General features: G+C 46.7%; 3 protein-coding genes and 1 long non-coding RNA gene across 4 annotated transcripts; 2 read left to right on the top strand and 2 right to left on the bottom strand.

Annotated features, from left to right (window-relative positions):
• The first annotated feature begins 89 nt into the window (after window positions 1–89).
• LOC126649080 (uncharacterized) lies at window positions 90–3,542 on the top strand. Its single transcript, XR_007630965.1, has 2 exons — window positions 90–219; window positions 2,503–3,542. It is a non-coding gene; the product is annotated as an uncharacterized LOC126649080 (long non-coding RNA).
• On the bottom strand, window positions 3,215–7,127 carry HMGN1 (high mobility group nucleosome binding domain 1). The gene is made up of 6 exons (XM_050332895.1): window positions 6,977–7,127; window positions 6,645–6,677; window positions 6,396–6,425; window positions 6,222–6,272; window positions 5,084–5,212; window positions 3,215–4,155 (listed from the first exon to the last, which is right to left on the bottom strand). The coding sequence occupies exons 1-6, from the start codon at window positions 7,103–7,105 to the stop codon at window positions 4,108–4,110; spliced, it is 420 nt and encodes a 139-aa protein (XP_050188852.1). The 5' UTR covers window positions 7,106–7,127; the 3' UTR covers window positions 3,215–4,107.
• Window positions 7,128–7,255: 128 nt separating this feature from the next.
• On the top strand, window positions 7,256–12,963 carry GET1 (guided entry of tail-anchored proteins factor 1). The gene is made up of 5 exons (XM_050332891.1): window positions 7,256–7,490; window positions 9,175–9,340; window positions 9,783–9,850; window positions 10,666–10,780; window positions 11,895–12,963. Exons 1-5 carry the CDS (start codon window positions 7,401–7,403, stop codon window positions 11,966–11,968), a joined length of 513 nt encoding a protein of 170 aa, XP_050188848.1. The 5' UTR covers window positions 7,256–7,400; the 3' UTR covers window positions 11,969–12,963.
• A 1,161-nt stretch (window positions 12,964–14,124) lies between these two features.
• Window positions 14,125–23,522, bottom strand: LCA5L (lebercilin LCA5 like). Its single transcript, XM_050332831.1, is given in 9 exon segments — window positions 14,125–14,318; window positions 14,321–14,698; window positions 15,878–15,998; window positions 16,274–16,311; window positions 16,314–16,376; window positions 18,706–18,799; window positions 19,877–20,014; window positions 21,006–21,514; window positions 23,309–23,522. Coding segments are annotated over 9 exon segments (1,749 nt in total).
• Between the last annotated feature and the right edge of the window lie 3,379 nt (window positions 23,523–26,901).

Here is a 26,901-nt window from a genome sequence, read left to right as displayed (position 1 = left end):
ACGGCCGCCCCCCCGCTCCCCTCAGCGCTCCCTCCCTCTCCCCCCTCAGCGCAGCCTCGGCGCCGCCGCCATCGCCGCCGCACCACCCGCCACGGCGCCGCCGCCGACACCTCCGCCGGGCGCGCCCGCGGGTGGGCGGGGGAAAAATAGTCCCCGCGCTCCAGCGAGCACCGGGAGCGGCGGGGAAACGGCGGAGAGCGCGTGCGGCGGAGGGGAAGGGTGAGGGGAAGGCGCCGGGGAAGGCGGCGGGGAGGGAGTGGCGGGGAAGGAGATCGGAGAGGGGAAGGGGACGACCGGGCGCGGAAGGGTCGCGCGAAGAAGGCATAGGGTGATGCGGCCGAGTGGGCGGGGCGGGCGCGCCGTGAGGCGGCGGCGCTGAGGGCATGGCGGGGCTGAGGGCATGGCGGGGAGCGGCGGTGGCTCCGGGGCTGAGGGCATGGCGGGCAGGGGAGCGGCGGTGGCTGCGGGCATGGCGGGCAGGGGAGCGGCGGTGGCTCCGGGACTGAGGGCATGGCGGGCAGGGGAGCGGCGGTGGCGGCGGGGCCGTCGCTGAATCGCCTCGCGGGAACGGTGGGGCTGCCGCCGCCTCGGTCCTCCCGGCTCGGAACAGCCCTTCCCGGGAACCTGCGCCGAGAGCCCGCCGTGATGCGGTGGCGGAGCGGGCACCGTGTGCCGCGGGGCCAGCGCCTTCGCCTCCGGTGCTGTGTCCAGTTCTGGGCCCCTCAGTGCGAGAAGGGCATTGAGAGGGGCTGGAGCGTGTCCAGAGAACGGAGCGGAGCTGGGAAGGGGCTGGAGCAGCAGGAGGGGCTGAGGGAGCTGAGGGGGCTCAGCCTGGAGAAAAGGAGGCTCAGGGGGGACCTTCTGGCTCTGCAATCCCTGACAGGAGGGGGGAGCTGGGGGGGCTCGGGCTCTGCTCCCAGGGAACAGGGACAGGAGGAGAGGGAACGGCCTCCAGCTGTGCCAGGGGAGGCTCAGGTTGGACGTGAGGAATTATTTTTCACTGAAGGGGTGGTTGGACATTGATAAGGGCTGCCCAAGGAGGTGGTGGAGTCCCCATGCTTGGAACTGTTCGAGACACGACTGGACGTGGCACTCAAATGCCAGGGTTTAGTTTGCAGGGAAGAGATCGATCACAGATTGGACTCGATGATCTCACAGTTCTTTTCCAAACGAATTGATCCCGTGAGTCAAAGGGCAGTGCCCTGCACAGCGCTCAGCGTGCCCCGCGCTGGCAGAGAGCTGGAAGCATCGGTGCCCTGCCCACACTGGAGGAGCTCGGGAACAGCCCTGTCTCCTCCAGCTCCCCAGGTGATGCCTGGGGGCACCTCGGCTGCCCCAAACGCCGTCCTGGGGAGGAGCATTTCCCACCCCATCGAGGCGGCGGCAGCAGCAGCAGCGCTGCACTGACATCACCCATCCAAAACCAGCAGTGCCACCTCCATCCCACCCTCGCTGTGGGAGCCAGGGTTTTGGGATTTGGCAGCCAGGACATGGCCCTGCTGGACCCAGTCCAGAGGAGGCACCGGGAGGATCAGAGGGATGGAGCAGCTCTGCTGGGAGGGTTGGGATCGTTCAGCCTGGAGAAGGGAAGGCTTTGGAGGGAACTAAATGTGATCTTCCAGAACCTGAAGGGAGACAACAAAAAAGGTGGAGATAGAGACTATTTCCAAGGGCCTGGAATGACAGGATAAGGGGAACAGCTTCAGACTGACAGCAAGTAGGGTTTAGATGGGATATTGGGAAGAAATTTTTCCCTGTGAGGGTGGGCAGGCCCTGGCACAGGTTGCCCAGAGAAGCTGTGGCTGCCCCTGGATCCCTGGAAGTGTCCAAGGCCAGGTTGGACGGGGCTTGGAGCAACCTGGGCTGGTGGAAGGTGTCCCTGCCCATGGCAGGGAGTTGGAATTGGATGATCTTTAAGATCCTTCCAACCCAAACCATTCTCTGACTTAGCTTTTTTCCTTCTCACAGTTGTTTCTCACCCTGCCCAGCATGAACTGTGATGAGAACAGCAATGGCTGTACTTGTGTTGTATTTTAAATCCAAGCTGTTCTTGCCTTATTCCATTCCCCACCTGTGGTCCTTGAAATGCAGTTTTAAAACCTTTGAAGTAACATATTTTTACGTGTCACTCTCTTAAACCACCCAACCAGTAGCACCACACAAATACAAGGGAGTAACTTCCAAGAGACATCTTCTGTTCTCTTCCTGTTGTTTTTTGAATGGGATGGTGCTCCATCCTGGATATATTCCATAGTGCTGGGTGAGCATCTGCATCAGCTCTCACTCCAGTCCTGGAGTTGGAGAGCAGATATATTTGGGATCACACAGGAGTCAGTTATAATTAATTGAGCATTGGATAATTGATCCAGAGGATCACAACATCACAGACTCAAAACACATGAAAATCTGGTGCTTTGTAAAAGCATCTGAAAGGTGTCATTTTGGGGTATTTACCTGCAAGTTTAATCCTCACTTAACTTGTTTGACTTGTCTAATCCACAGAGCAAAAAAACATCACGGAGCTACGTCACTGTTACTACTGAATTAAACCCCAACTAAGGCCACTGGAAGGGGGTGCTGGAAAAGAAAAGTGGCATAAATTTACAGTTTTCAAATATCCAAGAACTTGAAGCCAAAGCCAGTTGTGCATTCAGAAGGAAACCTGTGGTGGAACTGGACCAGGAGCATGTTGTGGTCCAATAGAGGACTTTTATATATATATATATATATATATATATATATATACAGGTAAATTAAACATTGCCTAAATATTGAAGAGATAAAAATGGTAAAATTCTTTTTGCAATGAAAACATTGATTAAGCAAATGAGTTGAAGTGGAACTCAAGTGTTTGTTTCTTTTTTTTTTTTTTTAGAAATAACTGTAGGAGAATTTGACAAAGGCCCCCAAAACGTACAGGAAGCAGATGCTGTGCTTGCAGGTGTCACTTAAAGAGCACAAACAAATTCTGGGGCAAGGGGGGAAAAAAAAACCAAAGAAGAAACGTTCCTGTTTGATCTTGGCTCCTCCCAGGACAGGCTGACAGTTTGCTGATGCCTACTAATTATTGACTCTTTTTTTTCTTGCAAATTCAGCTTAACACTGTGTTTTTCCACTTCCAGCTCTTAAAAATTACATTTTTAATGCAGTTAAAACTCCCAACCACACTACTTATATTGTGAGTTGTCACAGTCGATGCAGGAGCTACAGAAACTTTCATAATCAAGATTTATTTGGCTTTTGTTTGAAGATCACAAACACTATGAACAATTTTACAATTGTTTTTATTCACATAGTTTTTTTAAATCTAAAAACTAATTTTTTTTTCCCCTAGGACTATTTCAAATATTTTTTTTCACTTGATCTTTGTAGACAAGCTGTCCTTTAAAACTAGAGGTGAAGTTCCAGTATCTCAAATATTGACTTAACGATTTCCATCTGCCGAGCAGAAACTTTTCCTTAGCCGCTATTTAAAGATATAAAATAAAAACTTTCCCATCTTTCTCAGCACAGCTACAAAGTTGTTGGGGGAAAAAAAAACCAACCAAAAAATAAAGCTGCAACTACCAAAAATAACTTTGTCACAGATTAGACATCACTCAGCAAGAAATCCAACACTAGGGAGCAGTTTTATTAGCTAAGGAATTCTACTGCTGGTACAACCATAAAGATAAATAACTATAATGTTAAGACATTCTCAACACGTGGTTACGAATTCCAAAGTCTCATCTGTGTTCTGCTTCATTTAACAGGGTAGAAAACTGTCCCTCCCAGGCTGTAGAAAGTGAAGCCTCATCAAGGCTTCAAAGCCCTCTCCTTAATTACCACGCTGCTCATTTCTGGTTTCATAGAAAACAGACAACCAGTACATGACTTTACCACTTAGAAAAAAAAAAAGCATTTACACATATCTAAATATGTAAAAAAATGGGTCGAGTCAGGATTCTCTCTCCTTTTTCTTATTTTTTTTTTTGCTTTTTAAAAAACGTGTTTTTCTAGAACTACTAAAAAACTTGCATTTACAAAATAGTCGATAAAAATATTCCTCTGAATTGTACAAGAAGAAAGGTTCGAGGACCACCAGTTACAGCTTGGGGGGTGGGGGGTTTACTCAGACTTCACTTCTTTCTCTGCAGCTGCATCAGGTGCTGGGGGCTGAAAGGAGACAAAAAAAAAAAACACCAGGACATTTCAGTGCAGGAAGTTTTAAAATGGCTCAGATTCTTTGATTTAATGCACAAAATGACACAGAGAACAACCCTGACTTTGGCTGGGCTGACCAGCACAAGTCCAGCATGAAGATGCTCAAGTTAAAAAAAAACAAACAACAAAATATGTGATTGTAACGATGCCAAAAAGTTGAGCCAACTGAGTAATTCCCAGTTAGATCCCAACTTTTCACCAAAGATGAGTCTAAGCTTCCAAATGACAAACTTACACCACGAGTAAATGACTCCAGGACCATCCTGTGCTTTCCTTGCTACCTAAAAACCTCCTACTCAAAGGTCTGTACACAGATGGATCAGTGGGACAGCATTTCCACCTTAAAAAACAAATCACTTTGCAGTGCAACAGGAGCCCACAGGAAGCATGAATAAAATAAACAAATAAATTAAAAAATCACCTGACTCTGCTCAGCAGGGCCCACTGAACTCACCAAAGTGAGGGCTTGGCTATCACAGACACCTGAGAGCAGTTCTGGGCTGGCACCACACTCGTGTTTCATGTTGGCAGCTGCCCTAAGAGACACTGCTCTTCCTTCCAGATGCTGTCCTAAGTTAGAGCTGAATTATTCCTGCATTCCAGCACTCCTGCAGTGTGCAAGTGTTTAGGTTCGAGCTGAGCACTGACTCCAAACACTTCACCATCAACAGCTCTCAGCTGGCTCTCCCACCTTCTCCTCCAGCCCTGCACCAACCTGTCCCTTCTCCCAGCACGGTCTGTAAATGTTACCTCAGTTTTACCTCACTGAAATCCCCTTCCAGTCCCAAGAAAAAGAACATTCCGTTTGTCAAAACACTTTTGTGGCAAGGAGGAAACTTCTCTGCCAGCCAGACCCAAAGCCAGCCCTCAGAACTTTTACCTCCTCGGTTTTGGCCTCCCCATTTTCTGCAGGCAGGTTGTCCTTTGTCTGCTCTTGGTTCGTCTCTTCTGTCTGTTTGCCTTTAGGCCCCTTTTTCCCCTTCTGAGCTTTCTTGTCCTCAGATTTATCCTACAATGAAAAATACATTTCCAGTCAGTAAATTCCTCTGATTTACCAGATAAACTCTGAAAATAATAAAAAGCACAGAAAACCAAGATGGGCTTGCTAAGCTACCAACAGCCCCTGATCCCCCTACTTACAAAATATTTCAGAATCACATAAATGCAACACACAGATCTCTATGGTTTTATTGTCAAAATCTATTATTCTTCATCAGGATTTATTTAAAAGCCCCACGAAGTAAGTCCATAATGAGCAAACTTCTCCCAACCTGAAAAAATACTGTCAGGAAAGTTTTAAAAAGCGACCAAGTTGATGCAGAAAAAGTGCATTTTAATGGGTCAAATACAGAAAACAGAAATAAAAAATCTATCATTTGACCGGTAATTAACAATTAATTGGTAATTAACAATTAGAAGTAATGACAGAAGTTCTTCAAAAATGGAAAGTGAGGTATTTTTCAGTGGATAAGAAATTAGTGTTTTCCTGTCCTAACAACACTGCTTTAAAATGTGAGTAGATATATTCTATCCCCTTTTGTTCTAGTGGTGAAATATAATCCTCTGAACAGAATCACAGGATCACTGAGGCTGGAAAAGACCTCCAAGATCATCGGGTCCAACCTGTGCCTTGTCACCCAGCCCAGGGCACTGAGTGCCACATCCACTTGTTTCCTGAGCACCTCCAGGAATGGGGACTCCACCACCTCCCTGGGCAGCCCCTTCCAATTCTTAACAACCCTTTGCATGAAGAAATTCCTCCTGATGTCCAATTGCTTTAACATTCAAGTAGTTCCACCCCTTACCAAACTACCAATGGAGCAGTGCCCACATTTCCATGCCTGAGACCTGAACAAGGATCTGCTCACAGAGTGGTGGAACGTACCTACAGACACGGCAGAAGCGCCTTAAAACGGCACTTCAGCCAAACCGAGCGTTCCCACAGGGAATAAAACACGAGGACATGACATGGGATGCCACCACTCAGCACCTCCTCCACCTCCCCTCTTCCCACTCACCTTTGCCGGCAACTTTTTTGGCTTCGGCTCTGCTTTGGCCGGCGCGGGTTTCTGAGGAGAGAGAACAAGTCAGGCGGAGATCCCGCCGCGGGTGAGCCCCTCCCGGGTGCTCCCACGCACCCATCCACCCACTCCCCGCCCGTCCCGCAGGGGCCGCGCCGCTCCCGCACTCACCGCGGACAGACGCGCCGATCGCCGCTTGGGCTGCGGGGGGAGAGACAGAGACAGAGAGAGAGAGAGAGAGAGAAGGGGCGTGAGCGGGCGGGACGGGTCCGGCCCCGCCTGCCCCACGCGTGTCACAGCGTCGCCAGTGTCACAGTGTCGCCAGTGCCACAGCGTCGCCAGTGTCACAGCGTCGCCAGTGTCACGGTGTCGCCAGTGTCACAGTGTCGCCAGTGTCACAGCGTCGCCAGTGTCACTCACCTCCGCCGGCGCGTCCCCGTCCGCCACCGTCACCTGCAACCCAGAGCGCCCGTCAGCGGGGCGGGCCCTCGGGCGGCCCCTCCCGCTCGCCGCCCCTTCCCGCGCCGCTCCCGGACCGCGCGTCCCGCCGAGCCCCCCCGGCCCTTCCCGGCGCCTCCGGCCCCCTCGGGGCCGCCCCGCTCCGGGGGCAGGCGCCGGGCATCGCCACCGCCCGCTGCACCGGAGCCCGCGGGGCGGCCGCGTCGCTTCCCCCCCCCGCCCCATCCTCCCAACCCCGGCCCTGCGCGGCCGCCGCTCCCCCCCGCGGGCTGCCGCTCCCCGCTCGGCCTCACCTTCCTCTTCGGCATCTCGAGGCTCCGGAGCTGCGGCTGCTCCCGGCCGGCGGCTGCTGCGAGCGCCGCGGCGGCTGCCTGCGAGCCACAGCCCGGCTGCGCAGGGAAACCGCCTCCCCCCCTCCCCATCCCAGCAGCGCCAGCGGCGCCGCAACAGGATCCAGCCGGATTGGAGCGGGGGGAGCGGCGGGACGGGCTGGGATGGGCGGGATGGGGGAGCGCTCCGCCCCTGCCCGGGAGCGCGCACCGAGAGCCCATTGGATAGGGGCGGTCACGGCGCCGCGCCTGGCCCGCTGCGCTCCCGCTGCTCCGCCCGACCCCTGTCCCGATCCCGATCCCACTCCCGACCCCGACCTTAACCCCCGTCCCGGCCGCGATCGCGGTCCCGGAGCGCCGTCAGTGCCGCCGGCGGCGGGGCCGGGCCATGGCGGAGGGCGGTGCGTGGCTGCTGGTGCTCAGCGCCGTGTTCCTCTGCAACGCGCTCAAGATCCTGCTGCCCTCCTGCTCCTCCATCGTGAGTGATGAACCCGCCGGGGGTGGGGGGCACAGGGCCCTTGGGGCGGCTGGGGGGGCCGAGGCCGCTGGGCAGGGCGTTGTGGGGGTCCCCCCAGCTATGGGGTGAATGGGGTGGGAGCGGTGCCCATTCCGGGGAGGCTCTCGGTGCCCCTAAAGCACCCCCGGTTCTGTCGGGCAGGGTCTGGTCCTGCTCCGGGCCTTGGGAGAGGAAAAGCTGATGCTGGAAGTGCTGGAATTCAGCGCCTTGGCCGGGTTGGCTCCCGCAGCCTGGTTAGGCCGAGCTTTGAAATGGAGTTCTGGGTGATGAGTTATCAGTGTCCTAAACGATGCTCCTGAGCCCCCAGCCCTGAGGACGTACCGTGGAATTACAGACTGCTTTAGGTTGGGAGGGACTTTAAAGATCATCCAGTTCCACCCCCCTGCCATGGGGAGAACCTTCCATTATCCCACATTGCTCCAAGCCCCGTCCAGCCTGGCCTTGGACACTTCCAGGGACCCAGGGACAGCCGCGATTTCTCAGTTTTCAGGGAATATAAAAGGCAGCTTTGCTCAGTCTTCTGTGTTTTCAACAGATGGACATTCCCATTGTTGAGAAGGGAGATCAGTGGATACGGAGATTAAGGAGTTGAGGCATTGTAGGAGTAAACCTTAAGTCTCAGTCCCTAACCAGTCTGATCTGAAGCATTCCTGTGGAAGTGTGGATAATGGAATTAAGAACAAATCAACTCTGTGACTGCCAGAGAAACTCACACGTGAACACACACACTGAAATCCCTGTCATTCTGCTCGTTCACATCAATAACTCCACTGTCACCGAGAGCAGTGTACAATGATAATGGACAAAAATCCTTTAAAACTTGGATTACTCCCAGCAGTTTGGGAGGCTGAACTCGGTGTTCCTGGAGATGACTGATGAAACAGCTGTAGGAGGAGTGGCTGAGGTCACTTGGTTTGTTCAGCTGGAGCAGAGGAGACCGAGGTCGGAGCTCATCGGGCTCTGCAGCTCCTCACGAGGGGCACTGGAGGGGCAGCTCTGACCTCTGTCCCTGGGACAGGGACAGCACCCAGGGAAGGGCTGGAGCTGTGCCAGGGCAGGCTCAGCTTGGAGCTCAGCACAAGGTTCTTCCCCCAGAGGGTGGTTGGCACTGCCCAGGCTCCCCAGGGCAGTGGGCACGGCCCCAAGGCTGCCAGAGCTCCAGGAGCGTTTGGGCAACGCTCTGAGGGACAGGGGGGAGTGTTGGGGTGTCCTGGGCAGGGCCAGGGCTGGCACTGGATGATCCTGGTGGGTCCCTCCCAGCTCAGGATATTCCACGAGTCTATGAAAATCTCTGCTCAGCTTTCTGCTGTGGTTTGTGACTGAAAGTGGCCTTAAAGTCCTCACTGGCTGCAGTCCTGGGAATGGCATCTGCGGGGAACAGATTACACTTGACTCGGGAAAGCCGGGAATATTCCTTAAGAAACAGCAAGGGAAACGTTTTGTATCCTTTGTCTCTTCATTTCAGCGGTAAAAAGAGTTCATGAACCAACAAGCAGGTGGTGCCTCATCAAGAGAAATTAGGAAAGGAAAAGTAAAGGAGAGACGACCTCTGTAATAGGAGGCTTTTGAGATCGTACTTTATACACATCAAAGACAACAAACGGAATTCTGGATCAACAACTGATACTATTTCTTTACTTCTTAGATATCCAGGTTGCTGCAGAAGGATGCAGAGCAGGAATCCCAGATGAGAGCTGAAATCCAGACCATGAAGCAGGAGCTCGCCACCATCAGCATGATGGATGAGTTCGCCAGATACGCCCGGCTGGAGAGGAAGATCAACAAGATGACTGACAAGCTCAAAACTCATGGTAGGGTGCAACGTTTGCCCCCTTGTCTAGTTTCTGAAAAACATTTTGTCAAGAGTATTTTAAATTTTAAGTGTATTTCTCCTTCAAATTTTTCTTTTTCGTCTTATCTGTTCTTTCTTTCTTTCTTTTCTTTCTTTTTTCTTTTTCTTTCTTTCTTTCTTCCTTCCTTCCTTTCTTTCTTTCCTTCTTTCCTTCTTTCTTTCTTCCTTTCTTTCTTTCCTTCTTTCCTTCTTTATTTCTTTCTTTCTTTCTGACATCAAGGTGTGATATGAACTTAGAGGTTCCTCTGCAGAAGGGTGTTTTCAATATAGCAATGAATCATTGTGAAAAAAAAGATTCTTAAGCAGTGTAATGTCCTGACTTGAGGAAGATATTAATAAATTCTCTGTAAGGATAATTCAGCATTCTAAATAATCACAGAGTAATTTTTTTTCTTTAACAGTGAAAGCACGAACTGCCCAATTAGCCAAAATAAAGTGGGTTATAAACATTGTGTTCTACGTCTTACAGGTAAGTAAATATTTTGTTATGAATACAAACTAAACCCAACCCTCAGTAGTGGCCTTGCAGGGCCTGAAGGAGCTCCAGGAAGGATGGAGAGAGACTATTTCCAAGGGCATGGAGGGACAGGACAAGGGGGAATGGCTTCAAACTGACAGAGGTCAGGGTTAGATGGGATATTGGGAAGAAATTCTTGGCTGTGAGGGTGGGCAGGCCCTGGCAGATGTGGCCCAGAGAAGCTGTGGCTGCCCCTGGATCCCTGGAAGTGTCCCAGGCCAGGTTGGACAGGGCTTGGAGCAACCTGGGCTGGTGGAAGGTGTCCAATTGGAACAAGATGATTCTTAAGGTCCCTTCCAACCCAAACCATTCCATGATTATGATTCCAATAACACAGTGCATGCCAAGTGGAAAGAGTTTCTTGAACTGGAAATGGGAGATGGTGCTGATCAAGTCTGGGAGTTGAGGATGGAAGGAGTTTTGTGTCTCTGCTTTTGGGGTGACAGGACAGGAGGCTGTCTTGGCTCTTCAACCACTGGGGTTTTTTTTCATTCATTTTACATACTGCACCGGGTCCAGGGAAGTTCTGCTCCATGCAAATGTGTTTCATTTGTGGCTTTGAAAACAAAATCTGCCCTTGCTGAGGATGCAAATGTCCCCTTGCAGCTGCCACAGCAGGTTGAGGGTCTGCCTTGATGCCAAAGAACTGGCTGCTGCTGAGGATGGCAGTGCTCACCCTGAAGATCCCCCGTGGATTTCTAGCAGGCAACAATTGGGGCTAAAAAAATGTGTGTCATTCCCCAGGCTCATAAAACTTTCCCTTGCAGGCTGCCCTGATGATCTCCCTGATTTGGAAGTACTACTCTGAGCCAGTGACTGTGCTGCCAAGCAAGTGGTTGGCTCCCCTGGAGAGGTTGGTGGCCTTCCCTACAGGGGTGGCAGGTAAGGAAAAGGACATTCCCAAGCTCTCCTGTGGATTAACAGCAGTGCTTGTGCCCCCCCCTTCATTGTGACTCCCTCATCAGCTGTGCCCTGGGTGTTCAGATCTTGTTGGTCCAAACTGGAAACCAAAATGGGCTTTTTTTTGTCCTTTTTATTCGTTTCCAAACAGCAGCTTTATCTCTTTGTCTGTGTCGAATGGAAGATTTAAATGGGAGAGATTTTTATATTAAGGAGTCCACTGAAATGGTGGAATTGGCTTTAAAAATGGGTAAATACTTCCTAAATGTGGGTGCCTTACCTGTTTTTCATGTAAATCAGAACAGGGGCACAGGTTGCAGCTGCCTGTCCTGAGGGATAAAGGACAGGCAGGACAGGGTAGGGGGGTGAATCTTCATATTTGGCTCATAAATCCTGCCTGCCTTTGGGGGAATTCCAATATATGTTGGTGGAATTGTGTGTTTGCATCCATGGCTGGTTTATTGGACAAGAGGAATCTGCCCCAGGGGGAGGGAATACTCCTTGGAAGGTTTTTATTAAATAGCTTTGGGAGGGAATTAAAAAGTGTTGTGCCCACTTTCAAATCTTTTGTCCTGGTTTATAAAGAGATCACTGTTGAATTCTAAAATCCACAGAAATCTCTGAAATCACCCAAAATGTGCTTTGTTCTCATGTTTGCTGTGAGTAACCATCTGCTTTTAAAAAGGCTGATTTAAATCCCAGGGGGAGTTTTGCTTTTTACCTCCCTCAAACCCCAAATTTACGTCCAGCCAAAGCATTCTGTGACTGGCCAGGCCTTCCAGGTGTTTTTCTCTCAGGTCCACAGCAAAAACCTGTGTAGCTTTTTTTCTTTTCCTTAGCTTTACTTTTAACACACCACACTTTGGCTCGTTTTTTGTGTGTTTGGGGCTCTTTTCCCGAGGTTTTTTTTTTGGAGTTCTCTGCCACCTCTTGGAGAGACCCACTTGGATATAAAGAGATGTTTTGTTCCTGGTCAACCTCATGATTTTTAAGCTGCATTTTGTTTTTTACACTTTCACAGTGGGTTTTAGATGAATGTTTTCCTCAGGGTTACTAATCCAGTGACTCCAGTTGTGGTTTATTGTCTTTTTTCCAGGTGGGGTTGGAATCACCTGCTGGCTCGTGGTCTGCAATAAAGTTGTGGCCATCATGTTGCACCCCTTCAGCTGAAGGAATCCCGGGAATCCAACTGCATTTTCACCATTTTCCCTATTTTAAATTAATTTAAAAAAAAAAAGGACAGTTGTTTTTCATGAGACTGGAGACAATCCTCGTTATTCTGGTTGGATATCAGTCAGTGTTCCCTTGGATTTCTCAGAAAGGGGTGGATTTGGAATTTAAGCTGGGAATGGGCTGGCACTGGGAATTAATTTGGGCTCTTTGCTGTTTCTGTGCTGGTGGTTCCACTCCCAGCACGTTTGGTGGGTGCCAAAGGGCAGAGGGAGGAGGTTTGGTTGGCTCAGGGTAAAACAGAGTTTCCTTGGGATTTTTTTACCCTAGAATTGGGATATTCCTGGGCTCTCCTAAAAAAATGAGCTATTGGTAGATGAGTTCAATCAATTTTTATGTCTGTTAAAGACTCCCTTAGCCAAGCACAGGATGGCTGGATGCTTTTTCCTCCCTGACTTTTAAAATTCACTGATTTTTTTTTCCTGGTTTTATTGATAATTGACCTTTCCTTCCTTGTTTTTTTCTGCTTCCCAAACAGGATCACTGAAATGATTTAATTCCACGTTTCACTGCAACTCTTTCCTTCCATGTTTTGGGAGGGAAGGTCTGACCAACCTTCTCAAGCTCCATTTTAATAGAGTAGAAAATGCTGTTCCTGCAGAGATGATCCTGATTTAACTTCCCACTCTGGAATTCCCACAGTGGAAATGCATCTCTTTTGTTATTCCAGGTCTTTTTTGGGGCCAAGACCCCTCCAAAATTAGCACTGCCTTTAGAAATCAGGTCAAAAGGTCGTGTTATGTTGTGTGTGTATATATGGATGAAATGTTTGTTGTTTTTTTTAATGTTAATTTAAAAATGGGGGGTTTATATTCAGAGTTACATTGGGCCAACATGCAAAAGAGATACATTAAGTATCAAGGATAAAAAAACGTTGTGATTGAATGTTATGTGTTAGTACGGTTTTTATTTAGGAAATAAAGCTTTTCAAGCCATCTCAGGTTTCCTGATCTCTTTTTTTTAATGTTTAGTGCAGTTTTCCTAAAAAAAAATAAGAACTAACCAACCAAACAAAAAACAAACAAACAAAAAACCCTCAAAAAAAAAAAAAGACAACCCCAAATCCACCAAAATCCAAACCAAACCAAGCCCCCCTGTGCATAAGGAAATAGGGCTGGAGTCAACAGGACTAATTTATTTTTTTGAAACATTTGAATTTTGACAGCAGGTTCAGCTCTGAACATCTTTGTCATCTTTAAGAGCTTTTGCAGTGTAATTTTAGGAAGTTTTTCAGCTGCTGCTGCCCTTTAAAACTACCAGAATACACCCAATTTTTCCTAATTTCACATCCTTTTTAGCAAGTGTTCTGTGAATTCCTCTGAGGAGCAAACCACAATCCTCCTGCCCTGGCTTACATAACCTTCCACACGGGATTTTGAAAGGCTTTTTGGGAGCTGGCCATGCCTGACTTCTCCCAGACAATAGTTTTACTCTGGCACATTCATCTCTGGATGTCAGCTGGGGAAGTTACCAGGCAAAGTGCTTTGATAAGTTGGGAACAGTGGGAAAGAACGAGGCTTTGGAGGTTTCTAATGCCCGGGAAAACAATGGGATGGCAAGTTATTCTGGTTGCAAGTGAGTTCTGGAAGCTGTTTGGGGAGGGAAGGAAATCAAGCAGTGTTTTCTGTGGTTGAGCTGTCGGTGCCAACCCGAGATGAACCTCAGGAAAGCAGGTTTGTCGTGAGCTCCCAAATTCCAGCTGCTTGAGGATGCAAAAGCCTGGAAGTTCCCAAACAAGGACTGATTTGGACATGTGCTAGCAGGTGAAAAAGTTAAGGAACTCTCAGTGTGATGTATTTACAACACACAGACCAAGAGCAGCAGAACGTTCTGGGACGATGTTTTGAGTGTCGTGGCGGAAAAATCACGGAAAGGAACTGCCAGTGCCTGTGAGATTTAACACACATTTAATGAAGGGAAAACACTTGGGTTTAACAGATTTAACAATTCTACATGTTAGATATTGAAGTTTTCTGAAGATCAGTTGCTGTCCTTGCCCAGCTGTCAGAAACACTCGGTGTGTCCTCAGCAGTTGGGTCGCGTTGGGCGCTTCCCGTGACGAGCTCGCCGTGGAGGTTTGGAACTCGGCCCGTGGCTCATCCTGCATCCTTGCACTTTGCTCCTCTCCCTTTGGAACCCCAAGGGTTGTCTCCCTGAGCAGCTCCTGCTCCAAAGAGTTCTTCCATAAGCTGTTTTTTCCTCTGGGCAAACGCCCCGTGGGCAGCTCCTTCCGCTCCATCCTCCCGCCTGGGCTTGGCGTCCTTCCCAAAGGGTGGCTGGTGGATCCCAAGGAATTCTGCCCTCTGGATTGAGGTGTTTCAGTGCAGCCCTGCCCTGCCTGGCCCTTCCTGCCTGCTCTGGGTTTCCTCCCTGAGGTGTGCAGCCCCTGGTGCAGATTCTCAATGGCCTCTGAGAAGGTGTATTTTTTCCTCGGCCTGGCGGGTGTTTTGTTGGGGATTGCACCGTCACTCCCTTCCTTCCCGCCCTTCCTCTGCTCCTCTCCTGCCTTTTCTCCCTTGCCAGGTTCTCCCACTGCATCTGCCTCTTGATTGTTGTCTTTCCCACCGTCGCTTTGAGGGCCTGGTTCAGTTCTCAGGAAGTTTTGCCACTCCTGTTTGAGGAATTCTCTGTATTTTACCTTTTCTTTCTTAAGCCCTGAAAAAGTGTGTTCTGCCATCAGTGGCCTGCCCTCCCTTAAGTACTCTAAAATTAAATATTTGGGGGTTTAGGAATATAAAAGGGTCAGGAAACATCAGTGAGAGCAAGTTTCCCATCCTTATTTCACTGCTTTAGTTGTTAGTGATGGTACTTCAATCTTGGGGGTTCTGACAATGCTCTTTATAATAAACCCAACAGGATGGGGCAAGATTAAAACAAGGTCATTGTGCCACTGAAAGCAGGTTAATGGCTTTGTTCTTACCTTTTTCACGATGTTTAATCTCATTAAATGAATTTAGCTGCAAATATCATCAGTGATTCCTAAATATAGGGCCAGAAAAGTCACGTACAATGCAACAGGGAAACCATGTGAGAGCTGAACTCTTAATTGTCCTTTTCTTGCTTTTGAGTGGAACTTTGATGTGTGTGGGAATTTCTTTCCCTTAATTCACAACAGGGTCGCTTGTGGAGCAGAATACACAGCAACAAGCTGAGTAGGGCTTCAGTAGGAAGGTCTGGAAGCAGCAGGGAGAGGAACTGTTTTCTGCCAGTTTTAAAAGGGAATTTGAAAGGCAAAGGGGGGCTTTGGGTACCTGGTGGGGTCTGGAAAGGCTGGAGGCTAAAAAGGCAGAGTCCAAAGCACAGGAATTAGCACAGCCCAGAAAGGAAAATTTGGATAGAGGAGCAAGAGCACTGGTGGCTTCTTCTTTCCTCTGTTCTGTAGAATTACTTCAAAATAAAGGTTGTTTGTGGTGAGTCCCTTGCAAATAACTTTTACATGAGACTTTGCATAAAATCTGTTTACAGTGATCGCTGTAACGAGGAGAAACTCCCAGACCTTGAAGTCCTGTCCCTTTCCCAGCCACAGGAATACACATTCCCATCAGCTGGCACGAAGATTGACAACCAGAACTCGGGATCAGTGTTGGATTAGTGGGGAATGAACAGCTCTCAGTTGTACTTTTACAGATAAAGCAGTGAATTTTTTACCAACTTGAGCAGGAAGTGCTTTTGGGAGAGCAGCAGGATGGAAATGTTGGATCCTGCAGAGCTGCTCTGCTCTGTGTGACATCACCTGAGTGCATCATTTGGAACCAGCTCCTGTCAGGCAGGTGCCAGCTAAACCACCAACACCACCACTGCTAATTTGAAAAGATCAGAAGAGTTTGTGAGCCAGGTTATAAAACATACCTCTGGTGGAAGTTTTTGGCATCAGTGTTCTCTTGGTTGATTGATTTTCTGCTCTCTGAGCATCTGAGTTCACTTCATTTGCTGCAGCTTCTTCATCCTTGTCTTCTGAAGGCTTTTTCTCCTGTAATTGGCAATTAGAGGTAAAAAAAATAACAAGGGAATGCTTGTTTAGTGACTTCTAAAAGTGCACTTGTAAAAAGATTAGTAATTTCCACTGCTGTTATTTTGCATCACAACATTTTTTTCCTGCACTATAATTACACAAAATCCACCTGCTGGGAAGTTAAGGTGATGGATCAGACTGTTCAGGCATGTTACTGAAAACTTTGGGAATAACATCCAGCTTGGCTGAGAGTTTGAACTGAGGGATTAGGTTTGGATCCAGATCTTTCCTACCTTTCTGAGCTGGACTGGGCTCTGTTCTGGGCCGGGGGCTGGGACAGCAGCAGGGCTCTGAAACTCTCTTTATCCACTTGGACTGCTCTGTTTACACTCACACCTGGTGGAAAGGACAGACATTGGCAGGGCAGCAGTTTCTGGAATTGCATTGTTGATGTAAACAAAAGATGTCTCTGATGATAATACTGGTATGTGGCCTAGCATTTAAACATGGTTATCTTTTAATGCATGTCCTTAATGTCCTTTAATAAATTCGTGGTTCTGCTTGATCTCTAAAGGCTGAAACTGGAGCACAAAGAGGCACCTGGACTTCTGAGCCTTTTCATCTGCACGTCAGTGCATCATATAGATATATATAATTTATATGTTTTATACATAAATATATATAAAAATATCCTACAAAGTCCTGTTCAGATAGAACATGCAAAGCCAGACGAATGAGTCTATGCACCAGATCCATATGGGCCTAATTTTTAACAATTTAAATTTAAGAGGTCTGGTATATTATATTATAATATATCTATTATATTTTATTATATTTCATTATATTTTATTTATTATATTAAACTTATTATATTATATTTATTATATTATATTTGTTATATTATCTTAGGAGCCCTCAGCTTTCAGATTCCTAAAGCTGGCCCTTTATGGAACCAGCTCTTCAGAGCAAATGTGTGAGATGTTGATGGTCTTGGGAAGAGATTCCACGGGAGACACTGAATGAGATGCCTGAAGAAATACCTGGATGGAGATGGGATGGAGAAGGCAATTGTTTGTTTATTCTATTTTTTAGGATAATTTGGACATGAGTGCAGGAGCTGAGCCAGTTGCTAACACAGCCATAAAAATGGGATTTCACCTCCATCCACATTCTCCCCTATTCCCAGTTTTGATCTCGGACACCATCGGAAGGCTCTCCATGGAAAAGGTCGCAGGTATCCAATCTGAGGATTGCCCTTCCCGCTTTTTCCAGCCCCTTTTCCATCGGGAATGAGCGGCGCGTTCCCCGGATCCGGGACTAGAGGGCGCTGCCCCCCCAGGTGAGCTGGTGCCACCTGCGCGCTTTGCCCTCGGGAAGAGCTCATGGAATGAAGGGATTCATCCCATAAATCCATTTGATTTCCCTGCACAAGGAAACCTCCCCTCAGCAATTCATCAAAATATTAAAAAACGCGGCCCCAGATTTCCTTTTCGGTTTCCTGCTGGCTGAAAAACTTTTGGGAGAAAGAACTCCGAAAAACGGACTGAAGAGACAATTCTTAATGAGTTTGTTGAAGGAGAATTCAGCAGTGAAAGGGGAAAAAAAAAAAAAAGTATTGTCAGGAATTGCAGCTTTAGGTTTCCAAATTAACTGGCAGAGAATGGGCCAAATATTCCAAAAGATTAGACAGCTCTGCTTGGAGCCTTTTAATGACATGGCTCTCTCCAACTGAGCTGCCTTGTCCTGCTTAAAAAAAGAAAACAACCAAAAACTAAAATAATAAATAGTGGTTTAAGTGCCAGAATTTAGTGGGAATATTGTATGAGGCCGTGTGGGAGTGAAATTTTTAAAAAAACATTAGTTATGTGGGAAACTGAAATTCAGAGCTTCATAAAACAAACAAACCAACAAACGTGTCTGTCCTGGGATGAGAAGCAGGAATATGTTTTTTTCTTAATTTTACACCTCAAATTCCCAGTCTTTTCCCTGTAGTTCACCTGCAGTTCAGGCAGAGCAATGGATTGGTGATGAAGGTGATGAAGAGGAAAGAAAAAAAGCAACTGAACATGACAAAACTTTGTGTTTGGTACCGTAATTTGAGGAATTCTGTGGGAATGTGCAGTTTTTTGCAGCAGATGGGTTTGCTGCCGTGTAAGTTTTAAGTGTTCTTTGGTACCCATATGGAAAAAAGTTCCAATTTCTCCTTCAGTTCAGGAGCAGGAATTTTAGGACCAGTGTTTTAAAGAGCTGCCTCACCCAGGCAAGTCCATGTTTAAATTATTCGATGCCTAATTAAGGGTGTAATTAGGGCAGAATGTGTCTTAATTAAGGGATCTCCCACAGCACTGGATGTCTGGAATCAGGCAGTGGAATCCCACTCAAGGCAGCTGCTCCTGGAATGTTTGATAGCCACAATTCCATAAAGTAGATATTTCTCCCCAATATCTCTCTGAGCATCCAGGTGAAAATGCTGTTTAGTAGAGTCCCTTCTTCCTTGATGTAACTTCATTTCTATTCTTCTTTTCTATCATTCCATTATTTTATTTTAATATCATCCCTCCTGTGCATGGAATTAATCTCTTTGAGACCATCAGACTGGCCTTTAAAATTCCTTTTTTAGCCCATGTAAAAGCACTACACTGGTATTTATTTGGGAATATACCCCCCAGTTATAAAATAATGTGTCATGTAACTAAACAGAAAAGAAAAATAAATATACACTTACTTTGCTCCTCAGGTACCAACTCAATCCTGTCCTTCAGGGTTTTGGGCATCCTGTTTGCGTAGATGTTTCTTCTATAAAGCTGCCTGTCCTTTTCCTGAGAAGAACCAAACCCAAACTTCCAATACACATTAAGAATTAGTTTTTACCACCTTAGTTTTCCCCAGGTTGGTAGAAACCTGTCAGTGACTTCACATCATTTACATAAATAAGAATCTGTAACTTTTATCCGAGTTCAAATTCTCCTTTTTTCAGGCCAAGAACACCTGCAGGATGTTTCCCATAACACAACATTCAGAATATGAAGGCTTCCCTCAGGATTTTTTTCATTTGTTGTTCTATTTTTTTTTTCCAGAGTAGGTAATTTTTTGCCTTTATTTCCCTTTTTTTAAAAAAATTATTAAGTTGATTTATTCAGTGCCCTTGTCCTCATGTGCTCAGTTGTTTTACAACCTCTTGCTCTGATGGTGCCATAAACTCCAGAGCACAATTTTAGTATTTATTTAGCAAAATTCCTCTTTCTTTCCTGAAATCTTACTGAAAAACAGAAGAATGATTTCAGCACCAATGTCACCACATCAGATTTTAGTGTGAAAAAAAAAACCAAAACGGGAGCTTCATTTATTTTGACAAATTAACAGGTTATCCTGAAAGTGTGTCCTGGAATGGGCTGGAATAAGAAAGGAGCTCAAAATTAGGAATGTGGAAGAATAAACTCAGTTCTGGCACAGAAATGAGGATAATTAGGATGTGATCAGACAATAGAAGGTTTTTTTGGATCTAAATGTAATATTAGAGAAGTGGACACACAGAGAAAACTGTCTTCTTGTTAAATTCTAATTTTACAAACATTTGGCTCATTGTAATTTGATTTTTCTCTGAGGGAGCTCATTGAAAGCGAATGTATTGACCCAGATCTGGCAAAACAGTAACACACTGGTGTGGATTTTTATTCAGTTAAAATTATTATTCAATTATTTATTGAACTAATTTGAACCTTTGACAAAGAGACCCCACAATAATTCCATCCCTTGATATTTTGACCATAGATTCAAGCAGGGGGGAAAAGAAAAAAATCCCATTAATAAATAACAGAAAAGAACAAAAGGAACAAGTAACGTTAAAAACTGGAATTTTCTTGCAGGAACAGAAACCTGGGTAAAACCTTGACTACCTTAATTTTTTGCTGCAGGGAGTTGATTTCTGTTTTCAGGTTATTTGTGATTATTCCAGCTTCCAGGGCCTTCTTGCTCTCACTGGCCAGCTGACGATTAAAGGTGCTGTTGTTCAGCTTCAGCTGCATTTCCAGACTCTGAAAAAATGATACATTTGAGCATGTGAACATCCTCAGTGTGATTGTTGGAAAACTTCACTTCTTACCAGATTTAAAAGTGTGCTAATCTGAGGAAAATTAAACTGATTGTATTATGTGTAATAGTAGTAATTATATTTATAATTATAATTATTATATCAGGATAACTATCTTTTATTGTTAACCCTGCATGAAATTGTGATGACGGATCTGAAAAGTTACTTTCAAAATAAGAAAAAAACTGATTTAAAACCTAATTTCACTAAGCAAAAGCAAAGGGATTTGGCATCAATCAAATCACCTTTCTGATAGATTAATAAATACCATTATCTCTGAGAATTCTTGAGATATTTCTGTTCACAGAGAACTGTTAACTGTGGCAGAACAAGGAGGTTTGGTGCATATGACAATTAAGCAATTTATTGAATGTATTATTGAGTATTTTCCCATCAGAACCCAGTGCCATGAACTGGAATGATGGTTTCTAAACCTGGAGGGTGGACACCCAACCCTGGGTGCTTTTTATATCTGCTCACCAGGACTTCTGTAAATTGAAAATTTTCAGAAGAGGGGCTGAACTCAGCTGTTTATATTTTCATTTTCTCTAAGATTTCTTGGCTCTTTGTTTAATTTCATGCCTAACAGACCCCATAGAAACTAGAAATTAATTCCTGAGGGACAATGGAAATGTCACTCTTCCATTTTTTTATTAAAAGCTGTCCCTATCTTGGTGTCCAAGGGTCAAATAAAGTAAAGATGCCCAAGATGTTAAAAGGAGATTGATGACCTTCTCTTAAACTTCCTTACGCTTGAGACAGATTAAAACCCCCAATATTCTCTTTTATAGGATTGCATCATAATCATTAACGTGACGAGAAGCAGCCAAAACCTTCCCTCTCTTCCTGCCCTCAAACCTCTCCTGGTGGGGCCCTTCCCAGCGGGACATTCCATGATCCAGCACGCCCCAAAGCCAGCAGCGAGCAGCTCTCACCTGGATCCTCTCATCCTTTGCTTCCAGCTTCTCAGTGAGCACCGAGAGCCTGTGATGAAGCTCCTCCCTCCCTGCCAGCCCTTTGTCCTCGGACAGCGCCAGCAGGGCTGTCATAGCGTCCTTGACTTTCAGCAGCTCCGTTTCCACCTTCCTGAGCTCCTTGGACGTGGCTCTCTCCGATTCCTGGGACATCTTCAGGAGGTTCCTCAGATCCCTCACCTCCTCGTAGTGCCTGGCCGAAATATCCTCGAAGTAACTCTCGGAGCTCTTGTACTTCCCGATCGCCTTGGACTGTCTGCACTGGAGCTGCCTCAGGGCGAGGTTTTCCAAGCTGGAGGCTTCGATTTTCCGCTGTAAATAGGCGATCTCGTTCTTCAGCTCTTTGATTTTGTGCAGCCTCGCCGATGACACCCTGAGAGCCGCTGCGGTTTTGTCCTGGCAGGTCACGTTGCTGTGCAGGGTTAAATAGGAGCAAGGGTGTGTGTGTGGAGCTGGGAATGTTCTTCCTCCTGCGTTGAGGCCAGAGGAAAGCAGAATTATTAGGTGGGAATTATTAGATGGGAATTATTAGGTGGGAATTATCAGATGGGAGTTATTAGATGGGAATTATTAGATGGGAATTATTGGGGTGGCTTTTGTGCTCACAGAATCTCCCACACTGCTCATCCAGCTCCACAGCACTGGTGGATTTGACAACATTCCCAAAGCCCCCTCTGCTCAATCAGCGAGGTCTAGTGGGAGGTTCCCTACCCGTGGCAGGGCGTTGGGATGGGATGATTTTTAAGGTCCCTTTCAACCCAAACCATTCAGTGATTTTCTGATTCAAGTATTTCACGGGTAAATCCCTGAAATATTTGGCATCCCTGTGTATTTCTGGGCAGCAATGTGCAGATAATCAGGGTAACCTGCAGGTCTGCAAGGGCTCCAAACCCACCACGATCCCAACCAGCACATGCTGAAAGTTCCTGCAGGTGGGATTTCCAACCAGCTCTCCAGAACTTTCCATCCAGCTTTGAATTAAACTATATTTTTTTAAAAAACATTTTTTTACAGGCTCATTAGCATAGAACAGGTGTATTTGTGTGAAGGGTTTCTAAACAGGAATTGAGAAATATATATTTGTGGGCTACGTTTTGCTGGGAGTTTGTTGTGATTTATGCATCACCTGATGTTTTAGGGATAAAACAGGCAAGGTCAAACCTAAAAAAACCACCAAAGACAGATCTTTTCAAGAATTTCTATTGAATCCAGTGTTTTCTGTAGCACAGTTCCACTGCAGGAAGGCTACAAATGTTGTCATGCCAATATTTACAAAATTACCTTGTGATCCTATTTTATTTTGCCAGAATGGAATGAGAGGATGGAAAAGAGAAAATTCCTTCCTGTAAAAGCTGTCAAAACCACTATAAAATCTTTATATTTCATTTCAAGCAGTCACGAACAAGTAAAAATAACCACTATATCCAAATTATATATATATTACAGTAACCACTTTATCCACTTTTATACATATATAAAATAAATTATCCAATGCAGGTAGAGGCAAATAATGATTCTTTTGCTAACTAGATTTAAAAAAAGTCATTATTCTTTCTGGTCTGCTTGTTTCATGCCATTCTGACTTCTAAGAGCAGCATTTAACAGATAATAGCAGAGATAATCAGTGGTTTGGCTGATCAAGATGAGGTTTTGAAGCCCAGCAGGAAAAGGGTTGTTGGGTTTACACTCATTTTTTGATGTGGGGTGGGAGGATGTAGGAAAGGATGGGTCTAGATGTGAAAACATGCAGACATGGAGTGATTCTTCACTGCAATATTTACATAAATTCCATGTACATTCATGCATTTGTTTTGTATGGTCATTCTGGTGAGGCATAAACTTCATTTTACGTGGCTAAGTGGCCAAAACATGTGGGTTTTGGTTTTTTTTTTTTTGGTAAAAAGTGACACTTCTGTGCATCATTTTTAATAATTTTCTTGATGAAAGGCATTTTCAGGCTCACCACGAGATGCAAGGTCAGAAACCAAAATATGGGAGATTCATTTTCAATCCCCCAAGGATTCCAGAGGTGCTCCCACACCCCAGGTGATTATCCTGCCTTTTGGATTGGGGAATAACACTGTAGAGAATCTCTCTCTCTCTCTTCCAACCCCTTGCTAGTGTTTGAAACATGAGTTATTGTATTTCCTCACTGACAAACTGCTTCCTCTGTTTTCCTAATCACTGAAAAGAAAGGGAACAACTGGATTTCTCAGAAGAGTCTCACCATACCAGAAAAAAACAAACAAACAAACAAAACCCACCTTTTTTATCCCCTTGGGGGAAGAGACACTGACCTTTTTTCTTATTTCCCGCTTTCTTTGGGCCATTTTTCTGTGGTTTTTTCTCCTCAGTTGCTGTTGTTCCCAAGGGTTGGCTGCCCTTGGCTGTTCCCGAGTGGATCACCGGCAGAGCCCTCGGGAAGCTCAGTGGGACAACATTCCCCTGGCTCTTCTCTGCTGGGTGCCCAAAAATCATGACCCTCCTCCAGCTGCTGCTTCTGCTACTTCTGTGCCTTGTGGTGGTGGGGAATCTTCAATTTCCCCGATTTTGGAGCCGCATTCCAGCTCCTGGCAGGGGAAATCCAGAGGGAAAAATCACCTGAGTTTGCTCTGTGCTGTGGCAGAAGGTGGAAATCAGTGAGCTGGCAGGGATCAGAACCTTGTTGAGTGGTTATTGAGTTGTTTGCAGGTCACATAAACACCCAAAAGTGTTCAAATATGTCAACTGATCCCAAGAAAAAACTCAGTTCCCTTAAAAAAACACCTCTTTAATCCGTGAAAATAATTGTGCAGTCTGTAATTTGTTTCCAAAATGAACTGCAATATGGAATATTCTGGTTTTAGCTCAGGATTTCATATGATACCAGCCTGTATATTTTTTTTTAAAGATTTGCAAGGTATTTCCACTGAAATGGAAGTAGATCCCACACTTTGCTTCCTGTCATGGATACATTTTCTCCAGGATTCAGTGTAAAGGAGTGTGGTTGTATTTATTCTCAACACCTACAGAGTGAGTTACAGTATTTAAAATAAAGGAATTGTTCGAGTCTCCAGAAGCTGAGTGTTTCTACCTGTGCTTTTATAGCCTTTTTAACTTCCCATCCACATCATAAAAGCATCATTTAGTAATATTTTGGAAGAGTTAGGTAGTGAATCAGATCACAAAGTTAACTTCTGCATTAAAATAGAACAAAACCTGCCTTGGCTGCCATATTAATATTATAGGGTATTAAAAGGATATTTTAGTTCAGATGGATTTTAACAAGCAGCCTTCCCTAAAAAAAAAAAAATATAAAAGAAGATCATTTTGGAACATTCTAACTCCTTTGTTGGCGTTTTTGCTTTGTGGTGGCATTTCCTTTTAAATTGTTAAATTAAATTTCTTTCGGGAGGGAGGGGGATCACGTCACTCCCCAGGAAAATTAAAGAGTGTAATTCAGGACTGCACAAAACATTTTAGGTTCAATCAAAACAGCTTCATTACTCTTAATTCCTTTACAAGAACGACTTTTCCTTGTGGGATACTGAGGAATGCTGAATGTGAGGCACTGCAATAACCCCTAAGAGATGAGAAATCATATTTTGAGAATTAGGCAAAGCCCAGCTTGGCACACAGATTTGTATTTGTGTTTAAATTTGATTTGGCTCTGCCAACAGTTTCTGGGCAATTTGTCTTTAAATCAAATTATCTGAAATGAAACTTAAAAGGCCCTGCTTTAATTTGTTTTGATGAGGAGTGTGGGCTGAACCTCATCATCCAGCTCTGCGAGCAGGTGTTGAAAAGTAAATAAAATGGAAAAGGAGAAGACAGAAAAACAAAAGGTGGAGGCCAAGAAACAGAGAAATGAAATGAAAGATATTGCAGTAGAAAAAAAAAGCAGGAGCTGAAAGGGAGGCTGGAATGGACATACACCAGGAGAATTTATGTTGACAAGATGCAGGAATAAAAATAATTAGGGCCAAATCCATCTGACAGGGATGAAAATGCCATTTCAAGCATCCATAAACCCCAAAACTGTCACAGGGAAGAATTAATTGTCACCTGGGTGCAAAAAAAGAGTAAGTAAAGGAAGGGGCAGCCCAGGCAGGAGAACAGGGTGTGAATTCCAGCCCCACGGAGCAGCAGCCGAGCCCGGAGCCCTGGGGGAGCTGAGCCAGGGGCTGAGCCCCTCTGCTCCATAAGGAAGGGCTGGGCTGTGTCCAGGACCTGCCACTGGCTCCTCCAAGGGACCCCTCCAGCCCAGCAGCCCCAGGAACACAGGGATCCTCAGGGTCTGGTGGGGTCCGACCACCTCAGGAACCTCAGAGCACTGACAGATCCCCCCATGTCCTGGCAGCCCCCTCAGTGTCCCACCTGGAGAGCCCATCCCACACCCAGCCCCACATCCTGACAGCCCTTCCCAATGTCCTGGCAGCCCCCTCAGTGTCCCACCTGGAGAGCCAATCCCACACCTAACCCCATGTCCTGGCTGTCCCCTCAGTGTTCCCACCTGGAAAGCCAATCCCACACCCAACCCCACGTCCTGGAAGCCCCATCAGATGTCCCACCTGGACAACCAATTCCATACCGAGGCCCCACATCCTGACAGCCCTTCCCAATGTCCTAGCTGTCCCCTCAGGTTCCCACCTGGAAAGCCAATCCCACACCCAGCCCCCTGTCCTGGCAGTCCCCTCAGTGTACCCCCCTGCAGAGCCAGTCCCACACCCAGCCCCATGTCCTGCCCCCCAACCTGCCACCCCCTTGCTCCGCTCTCCCTGTCGCCCTGTCCTCCCACCTTGTCCCCTGCCCTCTCAATAAATCTCCTCCATCCCACCCCGCTCTGTGCCGTCCCCTCACGGCCTCCCGGGCGTCTCTGCCGCCGCCATTACCGGCCTCCTCCGTCGCCGTTGCCGTGGGAAATGGCGGCAGCGCCCCCAGACCGGGGTCTCACCCCTTCCCTCCCTCTTCCCTCACCCTGCACCCAGCAGAGGTGCCTCTGTGTGTATTTCCACCCTCGTATTTCCATACCCCACTGGGGTATTAATGGGAGTTTGGTAACACAGGGCCCCGCTGTGCCATGGCCATGGGGGCGCCTCACGTGTGGAGTCACGGCCTGCGGCCCTCAGAGCTCGGTGACCAGACAACAGGCCCAGAACTCGGGTTTAAACTAAACATTCCTCTGTTGAAAAATGGGGGAAAGCCCTTCAGAATGAAGTGATGTTTTCCTTGGGGTGGGAGTTGTGTCCTGAAGCCCTCACCTGCCATTCCCTGTAGCTCCAGGAATGGCTTCTCCACGTGGGGGTCGGTGAGTGTTTCAGGGGCGAAGCGGAGCAGGAATGAGAGTCCATTGGCAACTCTGCCCCAGAATTTGACTGTGGACGTTTGATGGTGCAAATATTTACAGCTTTGAGTATAAACTGAGTATGCAACTTGCTTGTGAGGGGAAGAGGAGGGGCAGACACCGATCTCTTCGCTGTGGTGACCAGAGACAGGACCCGAGGGAATGATCTGAAGTTGTGCCAGGGCAGGTTTAGGTTGGATCTCAGGAAAAGGTTCTTCTCCCAGAGGGTGGTTGGGTGCTGGAACAGCCTCCCCAGGGCAGTGGGCACAGCACCAAGGCTGCCAGAGCTCAAGAAGTGTTTGGACAACACTCTCAGACACATGGGGTGACTCTTGGGGATGGTCCTGTGCAGGGCTAAGAGTTGGACTCGATGACAGTGTGGGTTCCTTCCAGCTCAGCATGAAATGATCAGCATCCTTATCACAAGGCTTATCAGTATGCTTTGATGCCAGTGACCACTGCAGCCTTTGGTTGTTCTTCTTCAGAGCACTAATAACAAAATAATTGGAAAACATTAAATTCCAAATGGCCCGT

The sequence above is a fragment of the Myiozetetes cayanensis genome, unplaced genomic scaffold (assembly GCF_022539395.1).
Source record: "Myiozetetes cayanensis isolate MyiCay16 unplaced genomic scaffold, myiCay2020 scf5-8, whole genome shotgun sequence".
In the NCBI taxonomy this organism is placed as follows: Eukaryota; Metazoa; Chordata; class Aves; order Passeriformes; family Tyrannidae; genus Myiozetetes; species Myiozetetes cayanensis.
This window is presented reverse-complemented; position numbering and strand designations above follow the sequence as displayed.